The 22,974-nt window shown below is 42.2% G+C and overlaps 1 protein-coding gene across 1 annotated transcript in view; it reads left to right on the forward strand.

The window, feature by feature from the left end:
* The window catches only part of DCTD (dCMP deaminase), a 28,944-nt gene extending 8,025 nt beyond the window's left edge, over nucleotides 1–20,919 (forward strand). The window contains exons 3-5 of the mRNA XM_011364037.2: nucleotides 16,670–16,786; nucleotides 18,157–18,253; nucleotides 19,540–20,919. Coding sequence (XP_011362339.1) covers nucleotides 16,670–16,786; nucleotides 18,157–18,253; nucleotides 19,540–19,618 — 293 coding nt within the window. The 3' untranslated portion in view covers nucleotides 19,619–20,919. The remainder of the gene's footprint in view (nucleotides 1–16,669; nucleotides 16,787–18,156; nucleotides 18,254–19,539) is intronic.
* Nucleotides 20,920–22,974: the final 2,055 nt, after the last annotated feature.

The following is a 22,974-nucleotide window of genomic DNA, read 5'->3' on the forward strand; positions in this document are numbered from 1 at the left end:
CTCACGAAGAATTCCAAGTCTACTTTTAGCCTAATTTGCATATTTTTACTAATGTTCCTGGACCTTAATCGTGTTAAATAAACTCCATAAATTTCTTTTTTAAACTCTGGGCAACTGCCGTATTTTGGAAAGAAACAGAAAAAAGGTGCCTGGAGGTGGAGAGGGCCTTGAGGAAGGAGGATGAGGAGAATTACAAAGCACTCAGGGGTTTCAGGGAATAAAACATACTTTAGTGATTAAGGGGATTTTAGTCAGATCAGTCCATTTTAACTTCACCCCTTGGAGGAGCAGGAAGAGTGGGATTCCAGTTGGGAGAATGTAAAACTGTCTTCTCAGCCCCCACTTTCTAGCTGAGTGGAATGCGTGAAATGAAAAATGTGCTCACGTATTTTAGAAACTTTTTGTCATCCTAATTTTGATTCTGTAAGCTTTTGGATGTTAAATAAGAAGGGAAATGATTACTTGTTTATAGGTACATGCAAAGGTAATTTTTCACGGTACAGGTCAGTGTCCCATATAAAAATCACAGCAGTGAAAGGGTCGATGTGTTTAAGATTACACTGAAATATATGATTGCCGTAGTCATTACTTCACGGAGTGAAGACAGTGAAGTATAGGTCCTTGCGCTGATCCCCTATGTGGGGAATTCTTAGGTGCTATCAGTCTTTGGCGCTGAGGCTGGTTGCAACATATGCCAGTGGTTGGACCGATGTAGAGGGGTCCTCACTGGTTACTCTGCGGCTCACCCAGGGGGACCTGTGCCTTCTTCAATCACTGTGAGCCCCAGGCAGATCTGTGGCAGTGACCTAGAAGCCAGAGGCTTTGTGGCACATTTGTAATCCCCCAACTTCCCAGTGTTCAGAATCTCTCAAGTAGCTGATTTTGTTTGTTCTGAGACACTGCATTTTGTCCAAGTTGGAGAGAATACCTTTCAGAGCTCCTTTCCAGAAAAAAATGAAAAAAAAAAAAAATTCGCAGGCATTTGTCCAACTTCACTGATTGTTTTTTATTGAATAGTTGCTGAGTTTCTGGGCACTGGTTGTCTGTCTGCATTATATTTTACTATCTGTATGATACCTCTTGGTTTTCAAAGCTCTTTGCCCTCACTTATCAATTATTCATTTTACATGTAGCTGTGTTAGAATGTAGACAATTTTCTTTCACGAGAGTAAGCTTGTAATTTGATGTGCTACCATAAAAGTCGTCGAAGGTATTAAATGATTTTTAAAAGGCATTTAGTATTACTGCCATCATAATGCACACGTAGATGGGCCTTCAGTCTGAATAACGGTGACTGGCTGTAAACTGTACACTCAGTCTTATCTTTTCAAAGGACTTCGGGCCACGGAGTAATAAATATTTAGATAGCCTTAGATGTAATAGAAATGTTTGGTGGTAATTGACTAAAATGAAAATTCATTTTACTTCCATTTTAAGACTTCAAAAATTAATTTAAAAATTAAGTGCTAATGTCTGGAATTGGGTAGGCCTCTTTCCTCACCAGCATTAATGGTGGCTGAGCTGCTCTATCAGGAAGGATAGATTATGGGTTAATCCTTTTAAAGGAGCTTTAGTGATTATCTGGAGCTCTAGACCAATGATTCCTAATTCTTTTGACTATATGGGAACACTCTTAAATGTCAAGAAAACTTCCAGGACCCCTACATTCGTATCTTTTGAGTAAGAAAATCCGTGATGACAAAAAGCTACTCGATATCAGTAATGCTTTGTGTTAATCTGGACATTATTAAACAGGATCGTATGTGTTTGGAAATGTATATTACGTCCAAGATGTGATGTTTACCCAGTCAGTGGCCCATGCTGGACCCCTTGCAGATCCTCCGTAGTGCCTCAGGGTTCTGGGCCCACAGGATCCAAGTCTACCCATTTCTTTTAGGATAGGGAAATGAAGTCTCCCAAAATGTCAGGTAACTTCTGTCATGCCACACCGGCAGGGTGACATCTCCTAATTCCCAAGTCAGTGCTCCTTTCCCACCCCACTCTCTCATGTGGGACACAGGAATTCAGCTTTTCTGAAATGATGTCTAATCCTTGCACAGTGGACCCCCTTTTCTCACTCTGCACTTGAGCAAACAGTGGCTTAGGTGAAGTGACTCCCCAGAAGTCAAGCACTGGTGGTGGTGGCCTGTACCTAGCGTTATAGGCAGAAAGCCATTTGCACGTGGCTGGCTGTAACATTTCTCCAAAGTGAAGCTACAGATGGGGCTTGTATAAGTTTGAGTTTACCAATAGCAAATACAACTTAATTCTCCTTATTAATTCCGTAAGTTAGGAAGTCATTAGTCTTGATTGACACTCTGTGGAAAGGAGGGAGACTGAATACTTGTAACATAATAGGAAGATGGAGCTTTTCCCAGCTGTGTCTCTGGAGAGGCATTTTTAAAGGGTGTTTTTGTTCTTCCAACCTTAGGATCAAAACTTCATGAAACTATTTGATTACAATGTAGTATTAATATGGAAAATGAAAATTCCCCCTGCCAAGGAAACAGCTTTTTATCTCATCCTTTTCCTGAAAAATCCAAAAGATAGTGTGATGTCAGTAACATTAAGTGGCAGGAAGAAGTCAGAGTTATTACAGTGACACATTTTCACGTGAATGACAATTAAAAAACTGGGAAGCAGCAGATTGATCTAATTTAGTATAAAAACTTTGGAAGATTTTTATTTTTAGGAGGGGGTGGTTGTTAAACCTGGGATGAAGTGTTCAGCTGACATTTTTAGTTCTTTTCTCTTTGTGAAATTCATTAGAGTGAAGCACATTTAATCAAAATACCAATTTTATAAAATGGGAGTAAAATACTCCTGGTAATTCACATATCACTCTTTCCTTGGGTTTTTGTAACCGATTTTGAAGACATAGTTTACAGACCGGAGAGTTGGAGTAGAATCACATTCTTTAATCCTCAAGATCCATTGTTAAACTTTACATTTTTAGTAGCGCTCGCTATGCTTATTAAGTTGTATCGCTATGCTTATTAAGTTGTATGCATTTTCCTGCTATGCTGTTTCTTGTTGAAAGGATTTGTGGGTAAGCGTACCTCCGCGTGGCCTCCTCTTCCATCCCGATCGTTCATGAAGCCTGGATTACTTTTGTCTGTTGTCGCATCACATTTCTTCATCATAGAAGGGACCATAGTCTTAATGTCCCAAGAGTGGGTGGTACCACATGCTAGATGCTTGAGGCAGAAATGGAGACATGAGGCTGTTTCCAGAGTTAGTTCATATTTCTGCAGGAATACTGTAAAAAGGATAAAATTCTGGAAAGAAAGTGCTGGAATTAAGGCAAGAGTTCAGCATGGCACTTTAAACAGTTTTGCCAGTGTGTGGCAGTACTCCTTTAAATTTTATATTTAAATTTAATCTTTATCTTTCAGATTTAGCATATTGTTAAGCATGCAGAGATGTCATTTTAGTGATTACTTAGCCATTTACCTTACCCCCTTGAACACTGACATTTTCCTGACTGCCATGCATGTGATATATTTCTTTGGCATCTAAAAGGTTAGTCTTGAGAAACTAATTTATCAAGAAGTTAGGAGGCTGATCCTTCTTAAGCTGTGACTTCCTCACAACTTGTAAGAGCTTCTTAGTAATTAAGATCAAATTTGTTCCTTCAGCCAGTTGAAATTGAATGCCCTCTGGTTTTGTTAGGCAGATCCATGGATTTGATGACTTGCTGTTTCTCTTCCTGCAGAATTCTAATTTCACTTATAGCTTCCCATCATCCCTCCCCTGCCTGGCCATCCAATAGTTGTGGTCTGACAGTGGGTCTAATTAGGGACTTTTATACAAAATAACTAATCTAATCAATGAAAAACCTTTGAGCAAGTTTACAGGAAAGAAAGTAGGTGATTTTTATGAATCAAGAAACAAATTCAAATATCACTGTGTGGTGTTTTAGATAAACGGGAAAACCATGGCTTCTGTATGAGGCTGCCCTCTACCCGCCCCAAAATTAACCAGTTTGAATAAGCATATTTCACTTTTAGGTATAATTCTTTATAAACGGTCTTCAGAAAAGAGTACACAATGACTTTTTGTTAATTTATTTGATTCTTATCTGTGTATTTTAATCTCTAGATTTAGGGTTAATGATTTTTGAAAAGCTGTAGATCCCTATTTTACTATGAATATCTACAAAGTATGTATATAGTACAACTCCCTGTCCTGATGATGCAGGAAAAGCTGAAATGCTCATCTCTTGGACTAAACCCACCCATGAAAAGACATATTTGCTTTTGTTTTATAAAGAATCAGTTTACTTCATAGAAGGTTGTAATAAAACTTAAAATAATTCAAGGTTAATGATTCCCAAGTTGATGACCAAAAGTGGCTCAAGTTGATCTTTGTCATGTCTCTTGAAAGAAAGGGTTTGTTGAGAAATTAATAGCCTCAATAAAATGTCAGGGCCAGTTTTCAACTTATTTTAGATTTTGTGGCGTGCGAGCAAATTAATTATCTAAATGAAAAAGGATAGCCCTATTGATAAATATAGCTTCTTTAAGTCTGAGCTTTGTACAGGGGGCGCCTGACAATGATGAACCTCATAGCCTTTATTCTGCCGACCTAGTCTATGGGTGTTATGCTGATTTTTGACTGTTCGTCTCTGAAATTGGCTTGAATTACTAGTTTTATTTTGAGTTTTTTTTCAAGGATCTCTCTTTCATAAGTTTTGTTAATACTGATATTAAAGGAAAATATTTATTATTGTTTGCTCCCAGAAATATGTACTAAAACCTGGTTCCTAGAGGTTTTCGCAGATATTATATTGTGTTTTACTTTTACTTCTTAAGACTTTTGTATTCTGTTTGGATGTATACATCTTTAATATGAATATCAGCTAAGAAAAGCCCCATAATGTTTAAAACAGCAATTCTCAGATTCAAGTGAAAATGTCATGGACTGGTCATCTGGAGCCTGGGTTCCAAATGTGTTGTATTTTTATCCAGTAATCGTGAGATTGTTAGATACATAACTTGACATTTATTTCTCAATATCTTTATGAAATAAATGATCAGTGAGGACTCTTCCAGTTCTAGAATTCTAAATAAAAATTAAACAATATAGTTTTGATTGCATTGGATTAGGGTGCTCTTTCTGCTGGGTGAAGGTACAGAGTTGTAAAAAGCTGTGGGTGGCAGTGACACAGAGAATATGCATCTGTGCATACGGACAAATTAATAGAGACAGCCTTCATCCCCTCCTCCGTAGAGGTTCAAATCTGCACCAGTTCTAAGATGAATATGAGAATATAAGCGAGACGGAGACATATGCACAAGCAGGAGGGGCAGTTGAAGGATGCAAGTTACCCCACGAACATGGAGCTTAAAAGACATTGGATGAAAAAAGGTTGGAGGACAGCAATGAAGAAAAAGACCCATGTCTAAGTATAAGAAAACATATGAATAGACGGGGCACTCTTAAAACTCTTTGGAGACAAGAGGTTTTTCTAAAACCAAATAGAAAAGAATTCCGAGATCCTTTTGTGAACGAGTCAATGTGACAGTGTTTATTGAAACATATTTGCCTAGCTTTGGGAATAAATGGAGAATGGAAATAAGTGGGGATAAATAAATCCCATGATAAATGGAGAATATTGGGGAAAGCAAGGGAGTTAGAATGTGAGGGAGCTCTTCGTTCTCCCTGATGCTCAGCTGTCGGGAGGGTAGGTACTAGCCAATTAGTAGAGGTGTAAATTTTATCACTGTGCTTCTTCCAAATGATAGATGCCATAGCAAATTTAAAATATTGAATATGATAACTGAGCATGAATTTTTTAATTCTGCAATTAAAAGACTTTGCTCAAAATGCCATTAATTTTGAGTTTAGGTGAAAAAGGGAAGCAGAATTCCTCATTGTCGTTTTTTTCCTTGGTGAGTGAGTTATAACGTTTTAGAAATTGAAATCAATACTAATGAGTCATCTATTCTTTTATCAGCTTGAGTCATGTTGGTGATGGGGGAGTTCATGAGTCATCTTGCTTCCTTTTGAAAAATTATAACTAATTTTATAATGCACATTTCTAGAGTACGTTCACCTGTCGTCATTCATTCACTCAGCAAATACTTACAGGGCAATTAATTATATGTATTCTGTGCTAGGCACTCTGCAGTGGTAAATAAAATGTCCAATGTCCTGGTTTTCAAGGAGCGTGCACACTGAGAGTGGAGGTTGACATTAATGAAATAAACATATTATTGAATATTCCTTTCCGAGGAGGTGACTTTTGAACTGAGGTCTGAAGGATTAGATGAGTCCCATCAGACGAAGGTGGGGTAGTCAGTGTTTGGGGCTGGGAAGGGCATTCCTTGCAGGAAGAGTGCTTGGGTGAAGGCCGTCAGGCAGGAAGGCATTTGGAGCATCATGTGAAAGGAGAGAGTTTGGCTCAAGCTTAGTGGGTGAAGCTGCAGTAGTAAGGTGAGGTCCTGTAGGGTAAGGAGTTTGGATTTAAAAGATGACATTGGTTGTGCTTGGGAAATGGATTGTTGGGGGCAAGAGTGGAAACAGGGAGACCAGCTGAGGGATGATGGCCACAGACTGGGTGGGGGACTGTGTTAGAGGGGGTGGAAGTGCTGGAGATGGAGAGGATGGGTGAGTATAGGGTGTATTTTGGAGACAGTACCAAGAGGGCTGGGTGATGTGGGGTGGGGGAGAGAGATTGACTCCCCCCCAAACATTTCCAGCCTGAGCACTTGGGTTTGGGGGAAGGTCAAGGAAGATTTGGACCCCTGACATTTGAGATTTCAACGAGGGCTCCCAGGAAGGGTGTCAGGTGGTCAGGTTGGGTACATGAGCGCCTAGAGAAGTGTAGGTTGGAAATGTCAGTATCTGCATGTGTGCCGTTTGGGTGACATCAGTGCCAGGGAAACGAGTGGGGTGATCTTGCGAGAGTGTGCAGAGGCTGGGCCCAATCCCTGAGAGCTGCCATATCGAGAGGTAGAGTGGAGGAGGAAGGGCCTGCAAAGCAAGAGTAGGACATCATAGTGTGCACACAGGGCAGTGTCGTAAGTAGGAAGGAGTGGTCGGCTGTGTCAAAGGCTGCTGAGAGGTCTAAGAAGATTGAAGAAAGTCCATGGAGGTCACCGTTGGTATTCCAAAGAGCACCTGTGATGGAGCGGCAGGCTGGAAGGCAAATCGGAAACAGCAGGAGGAGCAGAAACTGAGAAAGTGGGGACAGTGTATGTAGATGTGGTTTTGAGATATTTGTGGAGAGAGCAGAACAATAGGGCGGTGGCTGGAATGGGAGATGGGCCAAGAGAAAGGTTTATATCGTCTGTAGGAGGAGAGAATTTTATTTGTTTTCTGCAACAGACATTTGTCTGCTGATGGGAATAATCCAGACTGATATGCAAAACGGGGAAAAGAGACAAGGTCTTGCAGGAAGTGAGAGGGGAAGGCACATTGATTAGTAATTGGAGGGACACTAAGTGGGGGGCGAAAGAGGGACCGCGATAGCTGATATAGAGGTTCATGGAGTCGCAGGCGGGGATATGGTCAATTACAGAATTTCAGGAGAGAGCGAGGCAAGGTCGTTGTCAGTTGAAAGAGGAGGGAGAAGGAGCGTGAGCAGGTTTGGACACTGGGGAGAAAAGAAGCAAAAATTGTCCCGTGCATGGAGAAGGCCTGCTGGAGAGATGTCCTAGGAATGGAGGGCAGTGTCAGGGCCTCTGTCTCATCTCAGAAGCCTGAGTTAGGTCAGTTAAGCCCCATTTTCTGCATGCTGGAACAGCAGCAGTGAGTTGCCTGGGGCGTGCCTTGTAGAGCTGGAATTAATTAGAACACACACATCCTGACTCCTATTCCAGTGCTCACTGCTCAGTTCCAGTTTACCCTTTAAAAGCTATTAACACAAGAGGGAAGCTTTGAATCTTTTTAGTATAGATTTGCATTACAAAGCTGTCAAACCGTGATTAGAGTTCTGTTGCTTTTCGTGTTTCCTTAGTACATTTCAAGCATCAAAGGTATTTCACAAGAACAGTAGGAAGGGAGTTGGGCTTGGCTCACCCATCGATGAAATGCAGATGAAATGCAGTATTTCCACGTCCTCCTCCTTCTGACCTGATTGTGTGCCTTTAGCACATAGGGAAGCAGTGTAATTAGAGTTCTGGGGGCTTTATTATCAATAATGGAAACACCACAGTCAGAAATCTCTTTAGCCCTAAGCACTACCATTGGGGCTAAGTGGCTCCCCTGGGTGCCATGAGTTGCTGCCAGCAGTCTTTGCAAGAGGCAGCAGGGAAGGGGGCAAGGGATGGGGACCAAAGTACGAGAGAGAGAAAAAGAAATGTCTGTTTTCTCCCATCCACAGAGCTGAACAGCTCAGGGCTGTGGGTGTCAGCTGGGCGGCCAGCAGGAGAGGTTTGGGAGCACAAGCATTTGTCAGGTCCGTCTTCTGCACTGTGCTCTCACAGATACTAGTCTTTGTGATGGTTCTCTTGTTCTCTGCATTTCACAGGCCAGGAGGCTGAGGCTTCACAAGATCATAAGGTCCTAAAACTAGCAGGTGAGGGAGGCAGAGTCTGTGAGGAGGTGACCGAGGGGACATGTCAGGAGGAAGCACTGGGAAAAGCAGAGCCATGGGACGCCTGCAAGAACTGGGCCTATTTGGACAACCCCAAAGCCATGATTCCAGTGGAGATGGGTCATTAACTTGTTGTGGTTCACAGGGCCGTCAGCAGGTGAGGCACCCTTGGAGTTGGGGCTGTACCAGGCAGAGCCTGGAGGATTTGACTGCCTTATATGTGAGCAGCTCACCTTCAGATCCCAAACCCAACCAGAATTCCTTTCTGTTGTCACTTTCTGCTAGCAGAGACCTCTTCTCTGGACACAGGGTGGTAACAGGCTGACTTCCTGTGCTTTACCACTATTATGTTTTTAGTTTCATATGTCAGCTTATACTGTAATAATAAATGCCCCATCCACTGAAATTGTGTGGCCCTCGATGCCCTGAGGTTGTGGGCCCAGTTATTTTATCTTCTGAATAGAAAGGCCCCTGACCGTGCATGGGGTGACATGGTGGTGGGGGGCATGGTGTTGATTCTGAGCACACGGAGTAGAATGGCTGGAGCATGCTCATGTGGGACAGAAGTGCTGTCACCTGTCAACTCTGCTCAGGAAGCCCTCGTTCCTGGCTGCTGACTCCCCCAGGTCTTCATCACAGGCAGGACCTGCTGGAGTCGAGGCTGTTCTTTTTCAGAAAACAAGCCCAGGTCTGACTCTTGATAACGACTTTATTTGCAGAATTCTTTCTAGTTCATAAAACTTTTTCCTACCTCGTTCCTCATCATTGTAACCCCGGGAGATAGGAAGGGATGATATTAATATTATTCCTGTTTGTAGTTTAACACGGCTGGTATTTGAAACCTCGTGTAGGCAGATCCCAGGGTTTAGACCCCTTTTGCTCTGAAAAGCCATTTGTAATCCAAATACATTTTCTACAGAGATAATGTTACCTGCAGATTCAGTTCAGTCTACCCACAAACAGTGCATGTAGCCCGTTTCCTGGATTTTCTTAACACTTCACTTCTTCTGAGGTCCTCCTGCTGTGTCTGTAGCCCGCACTCAGAGCTCTGGTTGTTTCTGTGTGTGGGTGTCCTCTGCCTGTCCCCGCAGCCCCCAGCACCCAGCCCTGTGAGTGCTCTGCCTGGGTCAGGTGGTGTTTGCAACCTGCACTTATATGGGGAATGTCTCCAGTTTTAAACCCTCTTCTGTCCCCGTTGCAGCCCAATACGAAGGGTGCTTCTCTGGCCATGGGGTGGGCAGAGTTCTCTCTGAGAAGCGTAAGAGTGAAGTAGGCTTTGGCGCACGCCAAGAAGTTGTGTGTGGGGGTGGACTATGAGCAGGGGCTCGGGGGCCCGAAGAGTGGGGAGCAGAGGCTGAGAAGAGCGAGGAGTGGCTGGCGGGGCCTGTTTGGTTGCAGTTGCCTTAGAGAAGAGCTGTAACTGCTGTTTCCTAAGTTGCTTCTCCTCCCCTTTATTTCAAATCCTTTGAAAACCCTGATAATGACTCTCACTGCTATTTTACAGATATGGGCAATTCTTGAAGGAGAGATAAGGTAGAGTAGTGAAATTGTTTGGAGCCAAATTGGAGAAGTATTCGCTTTAGATTTTAGGGTAGCCATAAGAGTGAACATTTTATAACGGGGGGTTGCCCCAGGGGTAGGTTGGAGGGGCTTAAATTTAGAGGCTACTCTATTGTTAAATTATTGACTTGAAGGATAGGTACTTTGAAGGTTGGCAGTGATATATGAGGCCCTGTCAGGATATCTTTCAATAATTAAGAAATAAGTAGTTGAAATTCCATTTTAGCTTCAGGAGCTGTGAAACTGTTCCCTAAATGGATCTTTTAGAGGAGTGAGCGCGTGCCCGCCCCTCCAGTGGAGTTATCCATCAGGCATCTGTGGGACATTGAGAGCAGGGAGGGGGTTCCCATGTTCCAAGAGAGAGAAGTGCCTGGATTTAGTGACTCTGATACTTGTAGAACCCCAGAAGTGAAGACATTTAGGTCTGTATTTTAAGAAGTAGCGACAAAAAGCTTTGTCATCAGAATAGAAATGGAATATCTTATAAAAATTAACATCGAGTTATTTTTAAAAATGCACAGGTCAACCTTGAACTTTGGTACCCATTTGATGTCAATTATTAATTGCAGGATGAAGCTTCCCACATTTTTATTCCAGAAGGCCGTGAGCAGACGCTTCTTGGCTCTTGAGTTCTGACCTCTGTCTTGTCAGTGAGCCCAACTGTCTGTGTTTTGAATGTGGGTGGCTGCACAGCCCGGGAACCTTCACGGTCATCAGTCAGGGGCAGAGGTGCGTTTCCCCAGAGACAGTCAGAGGCTTGTATGATACAGCCTGGAGCGTTTTGGCAGAAGGTGGTGCGGGTCCGGGCTCAGTGGCAACAGGTTCTCGGTGACTGGCCCTCAAACCTGACCCTCACAAAGCTGCCACAACAAGCTCCCCACTTTTCAGCTCAGCTTTGGCCAAATACCCCTCGGGCATGAGGAAGTACTTTTCTTCAGATACCTCTAAAAACAAGGAATTTTAAACAATCTGGAGAGTTTCTTTAACTTGAATAGAAACTTAGTTTTCCTGACTCCAAATTTTATCATGTGCTGGTAGCACAGGAAGACCAGTTGAGGGTAGAGTCACAGAAGTACTGCTAAATTATTTGTGTAGCAATTAGCATCTGTTTAGCATTATTCAGGGTTTTTTTTTTTTTTTTTACCTATTAAAGTAACCTTAATAATACTACCATCTAAAATAGATATTATATTAGTCTTATATCAAATGAGATGAAAGTCAAATTTATAAAATGTTGAATCTCTTAAATCTAAATCTAACCAAGGATGGAATATATCCTGTTAATTTGTCAAACTTGGAGAGAACCGCCTTACATGAGACAGTAAGGATTAATCAAGCCTGAGTAAGAGGGAATTTGAAAAATACAGTTTTCTAATTATACAATCTCTTCTCCATGGTCCAAGGTTAATGCAGTTCTGAATTCTGACAGTTAGTAATAGAAAAGAAGAAAAAAAAAAAAAGACCAAAGCATATGAATTGTCTTATAATTACCTGAAACAGAGGTTCTCCTTCTGGCAATGAAGAACTTTATAAGTGTTAATCTGATATTTTTAGCTTTTGATTCTTTTCCTTTTAAACAATGTTGAGAATAATTGAAGGGTTTTATGTCACTCTTTGTGCCTATCACAAATACTTGTAGTGTTTGGAGAGTTCTTTTGCTTATTGCTTAGCCACAGATGACTAATTCTAGGTAAAAAGTTAGAAAATTGATCTCTTTTTTTTTTTTTGGACAGTTTAGTTATCTTATAACTACTTCCTAGACACTATGTCTTTGGGATGCATGGTTCTCATTCCTGCTACAAATATTAAAACTGTGCTCATCTCAAGATCACTGTGAGAACCGTCCTCCGTAGTTGGTTTTTGCGCTCAAATGTTTGTAGCATTGCTGCATTTATTCCAAGGCAATATAATAAAAATGCTAGCACTACAAAAAGATAAATTCTTTAACTTTTTGCTGTCAAATGCCTGTAGAATGTTTACTGTAGTGAGAAAAGTTGCAGAGAAGTCTCAGGCCACCCAACGAAAAGGCTTGAGGAGAAGATGAGATGTAGAGGTTAGAAATGTAGATTTAGGGTTTTACAACTAGATCTATTTGAGAATCTAGGAATGGATGAATTCTTTAAGTCATTGACTGCTGGAGAAAAGTTGAAGAGCAGAACTGAAACTTGGGAGATGCCCAGAAAGACAAGAGAAAGAAAAGGACCCACAGAAAGCAGGAGACCCCAAAGGGTCTGGTGCTCCTGAGAGGGTTTAGAGTGGAGAGTACGCAGTCATCAGGAGCCGGCGGAGCAGACAGATGAGATTGCAAGCACGAGATTTGGGGTTTAGGTCAAGATAAACCACCTAGTGGTGTGGTGGAGCCAGCTCACCAAAACAGACGTGTGCATATCTTCCCAACTCCGTGTCATCGTGTCATGTTGGGAACTTGAAATTGGCCACGTGGGAGTGTTCACACCACAGAAATGGGCAGATGCTATAAATTAGAGCCATTTAAAAAAAATTGTCGGTTGTAAACATTACTGACATGTTACAGAGGTCAGTGGGTTTCCACAGAGTAGTGTTTCCCAAACTTTTTACATGGTGACTCAGCAAACATAGTTTACACCTGAAACACACACACACACACACACACACACACACACACACACACACACACGGAACAGTTTTAGGAGCAGCACCTAACCTTACCATGAGGGGTGCATTCTGATCTTGTTCCTTCTCTTTTAATCCATTTCATTAAAAAAGAAAAAAAAAATGCTTTTTATAACTCACTAAACTGATTTCATGACCTGCAGTTTGAAAGATATGGTTTTAGAGACAACTAGGGTTTTTATATGCATTACAAAGTCAAGAGCCAATTATTTAAAAAGTAAATTAGAGTAGCAGTTGTAAATGAGACAATTTCATCTTGAAAGAAGAAAGTGAAGAGATCTAAAATACTGAAAAGATGGGCTCTTCGGAATGGGGACTAAGTATACATACATAAAGGAGAAGAAAATGGAGTAGAGAGAAGCCAGTGCCATCAGAAGTGGCCGGAGTGAGAGCTTCGCTGAGAGCCAGGCCTTGCCCTTGGCAGTGGGAGAGAAGACTCATGCTTCGTGGTCAGCAGCCTGTCTTGGAGAAGATCAGCTATTTTAGCAGATGGAAGAAGGAAACTGGACACATTAGGGAAAAACTAAAAATTGGATACTTGCTATTTTTAAAATTGTTTTTATGTAGTTAGTTGGAAATGCACTTTTTGAGAGCCATTGTTATTCCTGGAAACCGAAAGAGCACTTACGCACCTTGTCACACAGCTGTAAGTGGCAAAACTGGGCCTTGAACCCTGGGGCTGACTCCTGTTGCAGAGCTCTTCCTCCATACTTGCCTGCCAGGTGGAGAATAAAGCGGGGAGATGTTTGGCCTGTGGTCAGGCCAGCCAGGGCCCGGAGCAAGGAGTGAGCCAGTTAGGGCTTGCCCTGAGTGCTCTTTGTGGCCTGAGGCATATTTGGCAGTTACCTGTTATTTGATCAGTTTAGGTGGCCAGTCCAGGTAAATGAGTCCCCAAACTCCACTCTGATTGACCTACATTAAGTAAATCAAATGGATAGTTGTCAAGTTGTTCTGCCCAGTTTCCGCTGTGGGGACAGTCTGGGGGGCCTGAGGCCTAAGGCCTGACTGAGTAGTGCCTCCTGATGCATCAGTCCTGAAGAGAAACGCGTGTGGTTTTGGAGATGAAGCCGAGGGTCAGAGCCACAGAGGCTGTGAAGCTTGTGGACCTGGGCCAGTTTCAGGCTTCCCGATCTGGACACAACCCACATGGAGAGTTCTGAGGTGGGCGGGGCCGGACTGAGGTGTCAGGTGCTACCCTGGGTTGGGGTTTCTCTTTCAACCATGTAGGGACAGACAGGGGAAGCCGGTGTTAATCAGACAAGGTTTGGTGGGCCAAGGGGACTCTGGGGAAGGCGGGAATTGGTGTTTGTCATTTCTGAAGTTAAAGAGGTACAGGTATGAATCAGAGAAATCAAGTGTGGACGGAACACTTGAATCTTGTTTTTGCCATCGTCTCGTTTTAAATATGTGGGGTCGTGGATTGTGAACTGTTTCTTTTAAAGAGTCTCACATGTGCCTGACACTCAGCTATTCGTGTTGCCCGGTAGACCTCATGCTTTTCTAACAAGAAGCCTTATATTTTCCATCTTGTGATTTTGCAGTTAAGAGAAAGAAAGTCTGTTTATGATCCTGTATATTATTTCTATAAACCACCCTTTATACAGGGATGTTGGATGCTGCCCAAGAGAATCTGTTTCAGATGGTAATTTTCATTAATGAATCCAGACATATAATGTTAAATTTTGCCCTGAACTGCCTCAGATGAATTAGAGGACAGTAGTTGCTGTCAGTGTGACAATTTTTAGAGATTCAAAAGAGGACAGTGTAATAGGTTTCCTAAGAGATTCAGAAACTGTAGTTCTGAATATTAATACCAACACCATCAAAAAATATTTGTTAGATGGGAAAGCATATTTTTGATATTTGAATTTAAGAAGACTTTCTGTATTTCCCAACGTCACCATCAATAATTGGAATCTGCATTTCCTCTTTTATTCATTCAATAAATATTTAACACCCATTATGTTCATGGCATCGAATTACACTCTGGGGGAGTTACAAAGAACCTGGAAGACTGGTCTCTGCCCTCCAGGGGGAAATAGAAGAAATAATTACATCTAATTGTTTTTAACACCAGAGCAGTGTTAATCCCTACTTGGGAATGTTTTGGTCGCCAGGGAAGGAAATGGGGCCAAGGGGACTTCTGCTGAGGCCAGCACCCTCATGGCCGCTGAGCATCAGGACCTTTCTCTTTCCTGTCCTCGCGCCCCTCGAGGTTTATAAGCCAGCGGGGCTCAGGGAGCTGGCTCAGGTCCCTCTGGCCCATGGGGATTGCTCTCTGATGGGCTGTGATCTGATTAAGTGCAGCTTTTTTTTCTTCAGATTTTCTTACAATACTAGAGACTTTTATTTCCACGCACGACCAAGACTTTCTAAATCATGGTCTTCACAGACTAAACGAGCACTCCCCTGTATTTTCTGGAAGGGCCCTAGGTCAGCTTTCTGCCTGCAGCATGGCAGAGCGGCTGTGGGACACACACTCGTACACAGTGGCCGTTCTACCTGGAAGCAAGAGGCCTGGGGAGGAACGTGGCCCTTCACCCCGTCTGAGCCGGAGCAGGTATTCATTCAATAAAGGCTCGCTAAGTGAACACCTGATGGCCGAGCTGTGTGAGAGCCACGAGTTTAGGCCTCAACGCTCCTGAAGGAAGGTGTGAAGTGTAGGAGGCTGGTTGGAGAGGGTGGAAGAGACCCTTGACGTCTCCGTGTTTATAATTCTAGGAGATTTGTGTGATTTGGACCAGGGCCAGGTCATCGTTAATTCGTTCAACAAACATTTATTTTAGCACTTGTGTGCATAGCGTGTGTTAAGTCACCTTGGGGATACGATACCAGAGGATTCTGTGAGGTAGTGTTTCCTAAACATGTCTGCACGTTAGAATCATGTGGGGGAACCTCTTAAAAATTTCGAGGCCCAGACCATACCCCAGGCTGTCTCAGGCTCCTTGTGTGAGACATGGATGTTGGTGTTTTGGAAGCTGCCCATGGAATTCCAACAGGCAGACAAGTTTGTGAATCACTGTCACTAGGAGATTATAATATAGTTTTAGATAATGTGCCCAGAAAATTAAATAGCAATATAAGGTAGCATATAGCAATCTCACAAAGCAGATAGGGGATTCCAGACTAAATCAGTGGTGAGTATGACTCCTCCCTTGAGAAGAGCGCCTGTGGGTTAGGTGGTGGGAATACCTAGCTAAATGGCCGACGGAATGGGTAGGCTTTGATAAGTATGGGTGAGGAGGGTCTCCCTTTATCCTTGAATTCAGGCAAGTCTGAGGATGACCTTGGATCACTGTTTGGGGATCTTTGGTGGAATAGGCCATTATAGCAAGAACTTGACTTTTAATTGCCATTAAATGGATGAATATTTTTCTTATAAAAGATAAACTTCTGGTTATCCACTGGAGTCCTTGTGTGAGTGTGGGTTGAGAACCTTGAGGTGAAGCAAATCCCTTGGGGTGGAAATGCTCAGCTTCACTTCTCGATTCTCTTGCTCTTAAAATTGCTCCCTGCCCTCTTAACGGCCACAGCAATATCCCTGCCTGTGCATATCGACACCCAAATGAGCCGTTTTATGTGGGCAATTCCATACCCCAGGGTCTTGTGGAGCTGTGAGCTATTGTTCCACTGAGGGTGGGTGAAGATATTGACCTTGGCCCCTCTTGGCTGCTGTAGGTGCTTACTGACCCAGGGCTGCCTTGGTGAACCATTTTGCTGCTAATGACCAACCTGTCAGACCACATGACCCTCATTTGGTATTCTCAGTGCTTTGTTTCTAATCAGTTTTTTTTTTTTTTAAATTGAGTCTATTATATGTTATTTCAGAGGGAGAATGGAATGCTTCAACACTATTAATAAATTCTTCATGAGCTGCGGTCTAAGTTTTTCTTTTTTTCTCGTTCGCACCCACAGTGTGCCATGCCGAGCTGAATGCCATCATGAACAAAAACTCGACTGACGTGAAAGGCTGTACTATATATGTGGCCTTGTTCCCATGTAATGAATGTGCTAAGCTCATCATCCAGGCAGGTAGGAACCGGCCGTTCCATTTGTCCCATTTGCATCGCTGCCTGCTCATCAGTAGCTCATTGCAGACGTGTTTGATCTTAAGTTGCTATTGTTTAGATCTAAATTAATTGCACTATCAACTTTGCAGGATATTTCCCGTGTTTTGTTTTTGAATGGTGCCAGGTATTCTAAGACTAATTGTATCCTCTGTGATTCTTAGCATGTTTTTAATTTAGTTTGCAACTTCTTAAACTGCAAGCTGCCAAAAAACAACACAGGCTTTGCATATAATTACTGTCAATTTACTCTTCTCTGACATATTGTGCATAGATTAAGGGGGAGGGAGAGAAATGAATTTCTGTCAGAAACAAGGTCAGCTGGGAGTCTGTATATGAAATTTTAATTTGTATCTAATATATGATAGATGTTTGAGGACCTAAACATACCTTTGCATATAAATGTCATAAGGCTCCAATGGTACTACTTTAAGTTTTTCTTACCGTAAATCTGGGCCATTGTAATTCAAATACTTCACTTTTTTCAAATTGTCACATCTAAGATTCAGTTACACTTTATCTCCATAAAACTCTTGGCGTGAGATTTAAAGACTTATCACGTTAGCCAGATGTCTGGTTTAAAGGGGCTGTTTTTGACCAGCCCATGGCTCTCTGAGCAGAAGAGGTCTAGTGGTGTCAGAATCAAAAGTCTCCATTAAGAAGTATCGTGGGCTCCCTCACTGATGGTGCGAGGTCCTTCGGGAGTTTTCCAAGGCTGTCCTTAAGCACAGAGGTGGTGGCAGGCATGTGGGAAGGGCAGCATGTGCCCTGTGAGGTGTCTTCTGCTGTCCCTTCAGAGGCTGGTGGAGGAGCAGGGTGGTGGATCAAGTGCCCTCCAGATTCTTGGCCCTGAAGTTAGCACGGCCGGGTGAGACAGGAAAAGAAAACAGATCTGTTCTCTGTGGCACTGGCTTGAGCTGGTCTGCAGGGCCGTTCTTGGCAGCCCGGTGGGACTTCTCCTTGATTTTGCCAGCATTCTCCACTCCCCTCCATTCGCCTCTTGAGTTGAGTAGTCGCCTTATGAATAGAGTGTATTTGACTGCCTGCCGTAAAGAAAATTTGTTAATCGGATCAAGGCTTGACTACTTGACATGTTTCACTATGCATTTGTTAAAAAAAATCCATAAAAACTGGAGAGCAGATTAAGTATAATGTGTTCACTGCTGTATTCGAGAGCAGCGGCTGTATATTGTAGTAACTGGACATGTGTGCAAGTGCGCTTGGAAAAGGTGATTCATCATAGACACTGTGTCAGGGCTGTCTGCTTCTGCACGTCCATCATGGTGTCTCTGGGTGCGTATACTAATGGGGCTTCTTTCACTGTTGCCTTTTAAGGTATCAAAGAAGTTATTTTCATGTCTGATAAGTACCATGATAGTGAGGAGGCAACAGCTGCGAGGCTCATGTTTAATATGGCTGGGGTTGCCTTTAGGTAAGTAGGAAGAGCTCGGGGGAGAGGTGGCATGAAAGCCTGATGGAGAAACAGATTTGACCTGGGCCGATGTTTAATTTCTACTTGTGATGCCCGACTTCCATACCTGGAAGCATCTTTTGCAATGCAATAGGCTAAGAATCTAAGGATTATTTTAGGGGTAGATTTTTAAGAGCAGTGAGAAAAGTATTTGAAGACAATCTGTCTAGTGATTGCACTTCAATATTAGTAGCTTTCCAAGACTTGGACTAATTATTCTAGTAGCAAGAAATTTAAAATAATTCACAAGTTTTATAATATTAACATCGAACCTCTGTAAATTTTGCAAATGTAACAACTCTGGCATAGAAAATTTAGGATGAAAGTAACCTGCCAGGTTTGAAACACCAAGAATTCTTTTTACAGTGACATTTTAAATTGAGATTTGAAGTCATTTAGGTTTTCATGATTATCTTTGCTAGGCAAAATCAGGAGGTATGTTTTACTTGCAGGTAAGTTTATCCAGCTTTGATTCATGGTGGAAACTTCTTTTGAGACTATAAAAGCTTTCAAAGCAGTTCCTTTATAGTATTTGTGGTCAGCAGTGGGGTTCTTGTAAATGGTAACCTACCTGGCCCCTCCCATTCCTCCTTAGGGATATAGGTTATAGGTTGTGAATCTGTTGTGCCTTATGAGACTTCAAATCCAAGTTATTCGCATAATAATAATTAGATATTTACTCTTTATGGATTTTTAAAAGAATATATTTAGTCCCCAAACATTTTCTTTTTAGAAGGTACATTAATGGGTAAAAAATACAGTGGGCTTATTTTACTTCCGCATTTTTTAGAACATGATTTTTAAAAATGACTCCTCATTGAACCTAGCTGATTTTTGCTATGTACAAGAGGCAAAAGAAATTTCAGCTCTTTTTTGCTTTAAAGTGATTCCACATTGGCCGCAGAAATTTCCTAGAAAATAAGCTAAATCTAAATGGGAAAACGTAATCGGATGTCATTTTATGCAGTTAACTTGTTAATCCTTTGACCCCCCGATAATTCATGAACTCAGCCAATTGAAAAACCTACAAGCCCAGCCACCCCATGCATTATTTTGGGTCTTGGTCTTTTCTGGGCTGTGTTTCTCTCACTATGGTGCTCTGTAATTGGCTCCTATAGGATAAACTATCAAGCAAATCCCGGGAAAATTTTTCCTCCCCATAGAAAATGTAGGTTAAGCCGAAGTAAACAAATCGCTTTAACTACTCACTGGCTAATATCATTATATATTTTGTTTCTCACGTTTAGGAAATTCACACCAAAGTGCAGCAAGATTGTCATTGACTTTGATTCAATTAACAGCAGACCGAATCAGAAGCTTCAGTGAGTTACATCTCATTAAACCTCCAGAAGATTGAGATTATCCTCTTCTAAGGAGCTGCTAATGCCTTTCATCTTGAAGTTACACATAACTTTTTAATAGCCAGTACAGCAAAAGTAGACATCTAAAGAATATAAAGCCTCAAATCTTCCTAACTCTCTCTCCTGTCACATGAAATCTGCATCTGTTTAAGCTATTGATTTAGGGTTTAAGACAAAGGAGCCTGTAGATGGCCTGTCGCAGTGGAGTGGGGTGCCTTCCCTTTGTGTCCTGGTTTGCTGGGATGCTGATGGCTCTGCAGAAGGGTGTCAGCTCTCTGTCATCCACTGCATCTCACAGCTGCTGCATGCTGCTACATGTGCTGGAAGGACAAATAAATAATTGTTGTGATCCTAGCGGGATGAACAGACACACTGATTTGAACATCTGGCCCAAATGAAGCATAACATGTAGTGCCCTTGGAAAAAAGAAATAGGACCCACACGACAGCAGTGTTAAAGTATTTGCCTTAGAGAGTTGAGGGAAACCCCCACCCACTCATCCAAAAGACCTAGAGAGGATGGCACATCTGTCCTGACAGCCGATGAGCGTAACTGAGCTGTGGGTAACTTTCTCTACTTCTGCTGTCTTGATACCACAGGGTAGTGGCACAGTGTTTCTCTGGAGATGGGGACCCCTGTTGTTTTGGCTTCTTAGTTTTGGTTTGTTGGTCACACGGAGCTCTTACATTAGTTTATCTGAGTAATGAGTTGTTCCAGGAGGAGACAGCCTATCTCCTCTTGTCACCCCTAAGACCACGCCCTGCTGTGGCATTGAGGATTGTGTGGATGGAAGGGGGGGCCAGGTGCCACTTCTGCCACGTGGGACCGTGTTGCCACTCCTCCACGTGCCAACACGGTTCATTTCCAAGGCCACTCCACAACCGGAGAGTAAATTAATTCTTATCCTGTAAGTGAAATGTGAGGAAATTCAGCCCGCCTCGGGGCAGTTTATTCCAGATCTATTGATGATGGGAGCTCATTTGTGCTCCTGGCGCCATGCCTGCCTTCACTGACACAAATCTCAGCTTCCTAATCACTGTGACTTGGGGACTGTGCACCTTGTCTTTAATCTCATTTAATTTTTATTAAACATGCTCAGTACCTTTGTTGAGAAAATGGTTTCTTTATCCTAAAGATAATTACTGTTTTAAAGCACTCTTATATTTTTATGAGTTTTATTTTGTCTCTGAGGTTTTGTACTCCATATTCTGGGGCATTTTGTAATTTGGCTGCTTACCAATATTATTAAAGTCTTATTAAAATCTACCCTACCGAAGTATGTTCATTTTTACGTTATAATTATATGCTTAACTCTTCATTTCTCTCATTTCTGTATTGTCTGCGAAGCACATTGCATATGTTTTAATGCCCAGAGAACAATCTGAGACCCTGACACCGTGTGCTCCATTTGGGCTGATGGGTAGCACTTCTTTATGGACCAGACCAAAGATGTTAAGAAAGGTTCTCTTACCTTTCGCTCCTGCGTGCCTGCTCCTTGTCTCAGGTGTGGCCATCTGATCGGTCCCAGGCCTCCTCCCCGCTGTAATACTTCAGTCTCCAGTTCCGGTTTCTCCTGCTGCTCTCTTGCCTTTTTAACCCCTCTTCCTACATCTCTCTTCTTTTATCTTCTCAATTTTTTCTCTGTTGCCTCCTCCAAACCCCTTGTTGTCTCTTTGTTCCAAAACGCATAAAACAAAAGCTATGTAGAAGAAAAAAATCAGTAAAGGTACTTTAAAGATGGAAAATATATTAGATACTTACAGTGCTGCAAATCCTGAGTTGGGAGCCCTGTTAACAATGTGTAAGTTTCGTTATTTCACATTCATAAATCTGTGCAGGGGCTAATAAGCCAGCAGTGCATCTAATTTATTTAATTTGACACTATCTTATCTTTTGTCCCATTTTGCTACATTGAGGTTTAGTGAAGAAAATCTCTTTTCTTTTTCCTTTTGGGAGGAGGTTAACAGAAAGGACCCTTGCTGAGAAGGAAGTGTGTCTGTCGACAGTCTGAGGTTGGGTCCTTTGTGCAGGGCGATGCTCTCAGTGTGGGTGTGTGAGGCTTCCAGGTATAGACCATGTTGCTGAACTTGATTCCTAGTGACTGGAGTGTAAGTAATTATGTCTTAGTTGCTGGCCTTAACTATGCGAGTAGTGGAATCTTCTGTCCAGAGAATTCTGCAGATGTCAGTGTTCCAGTTAATAGGGGTTTGCTTTGAATTGTTGCCTTTGAGAAAAGCGTTCCAGAAAGGAGTTTCGAGCAGTCTTCTGTCTTGCGGGCAGCGCTAAATAATTGTGGTGAAGGGAGACTGTGTCTGAGAGGAATGTTGCTGCCTGTCATGGCTAATAAATGACAATAAAGAAACCACCTTTCACTGAACTGTTAGTGGCAGAATTACAGTTAAAAGGCAAAATTTGTGAGTGAAATGATAGGAACTCCATTTTTCTGATACATTTTAGGCTTTTGTATTTTTTACAAGTCTGCCCTTACAGACTTCTGAAGCCCAAGAAGACCCAGCCATGAAAGTGATCTAGTATATTAGCCATGTTTTCCTAAATTAAAAATGAAGCAAAATAAGGGAACAAGTATAAGCAGAAAAATCTTGAGAAAAGCTTGCATAAACTTCTCATGTGATCGCTGATCTAAACTTCCTGTGTGCTAGACAGATATTTTTCTCTTCTGATGTCCATATCTACCTACAGATTAAAAATATTTAGGCTGAAGAATCGATTATTGCAGCAGGGCCTAAAAATGCAGGGGAGATCATTTTCTTATTGTGACACCAGTAAGAAGTTTTAATGGTTATAGTTCACTTGTTTTTGTTTTTTAAAGTAAGGTCACTAAAAATGGTAGTTTCATCAAGTCGTCAGCCAGGAGGCCTCCCTAAAACTCGTGGGAAGACTGGACTTCACAGGACCGGGGCTTTACAGACCTACCTGCTGTCGGAACCATGGGGATGAGAGTTACAGGTCACATCTGTGGAGGCAGGCAAAATAACCTTGGGCCTAGGACTTTTGGGATCCAAGGTCACATTTAGAGGAAAGGCTTATCACATTTAGAGTAAATGAGGATGCCCAAGAATTCTTCTGAAAAGACCTAGAGCTAACGCAATTTTCCTTTCAGAACTGTCGGAGTGGTCTAAAGCCATTTCTTCACGAGAGCACATGAATCTCCAAATAGTTGCTGAGCGCCTACCGTGCCTCAGGAGGCCTCTGCGGTGGTTCCTGCTTCAGTGTTAGAGAAGATGCAGAGGGTCAGATAATGGAATTGTTAGTTAGATGAAGCCTTCGATATTGCGATTTATCATTAAGATATATATTTGA

This window comes from Pteropus vampyrus, unplaced genomic scaffold, assembly GCF_000151845.1.
Source record: "Pteropus vampyrus isolate Shadow unplaced genomic scaffold, Pvam_2.0 Scaffold92, whole genome shotgun sequence".
Lineage (NCBI taxonomy): Eukaryota > Metazoa > Chordata > Mammalia > Chiroptera > Pteropodidae > Pteropus > Pteropus vampyrus.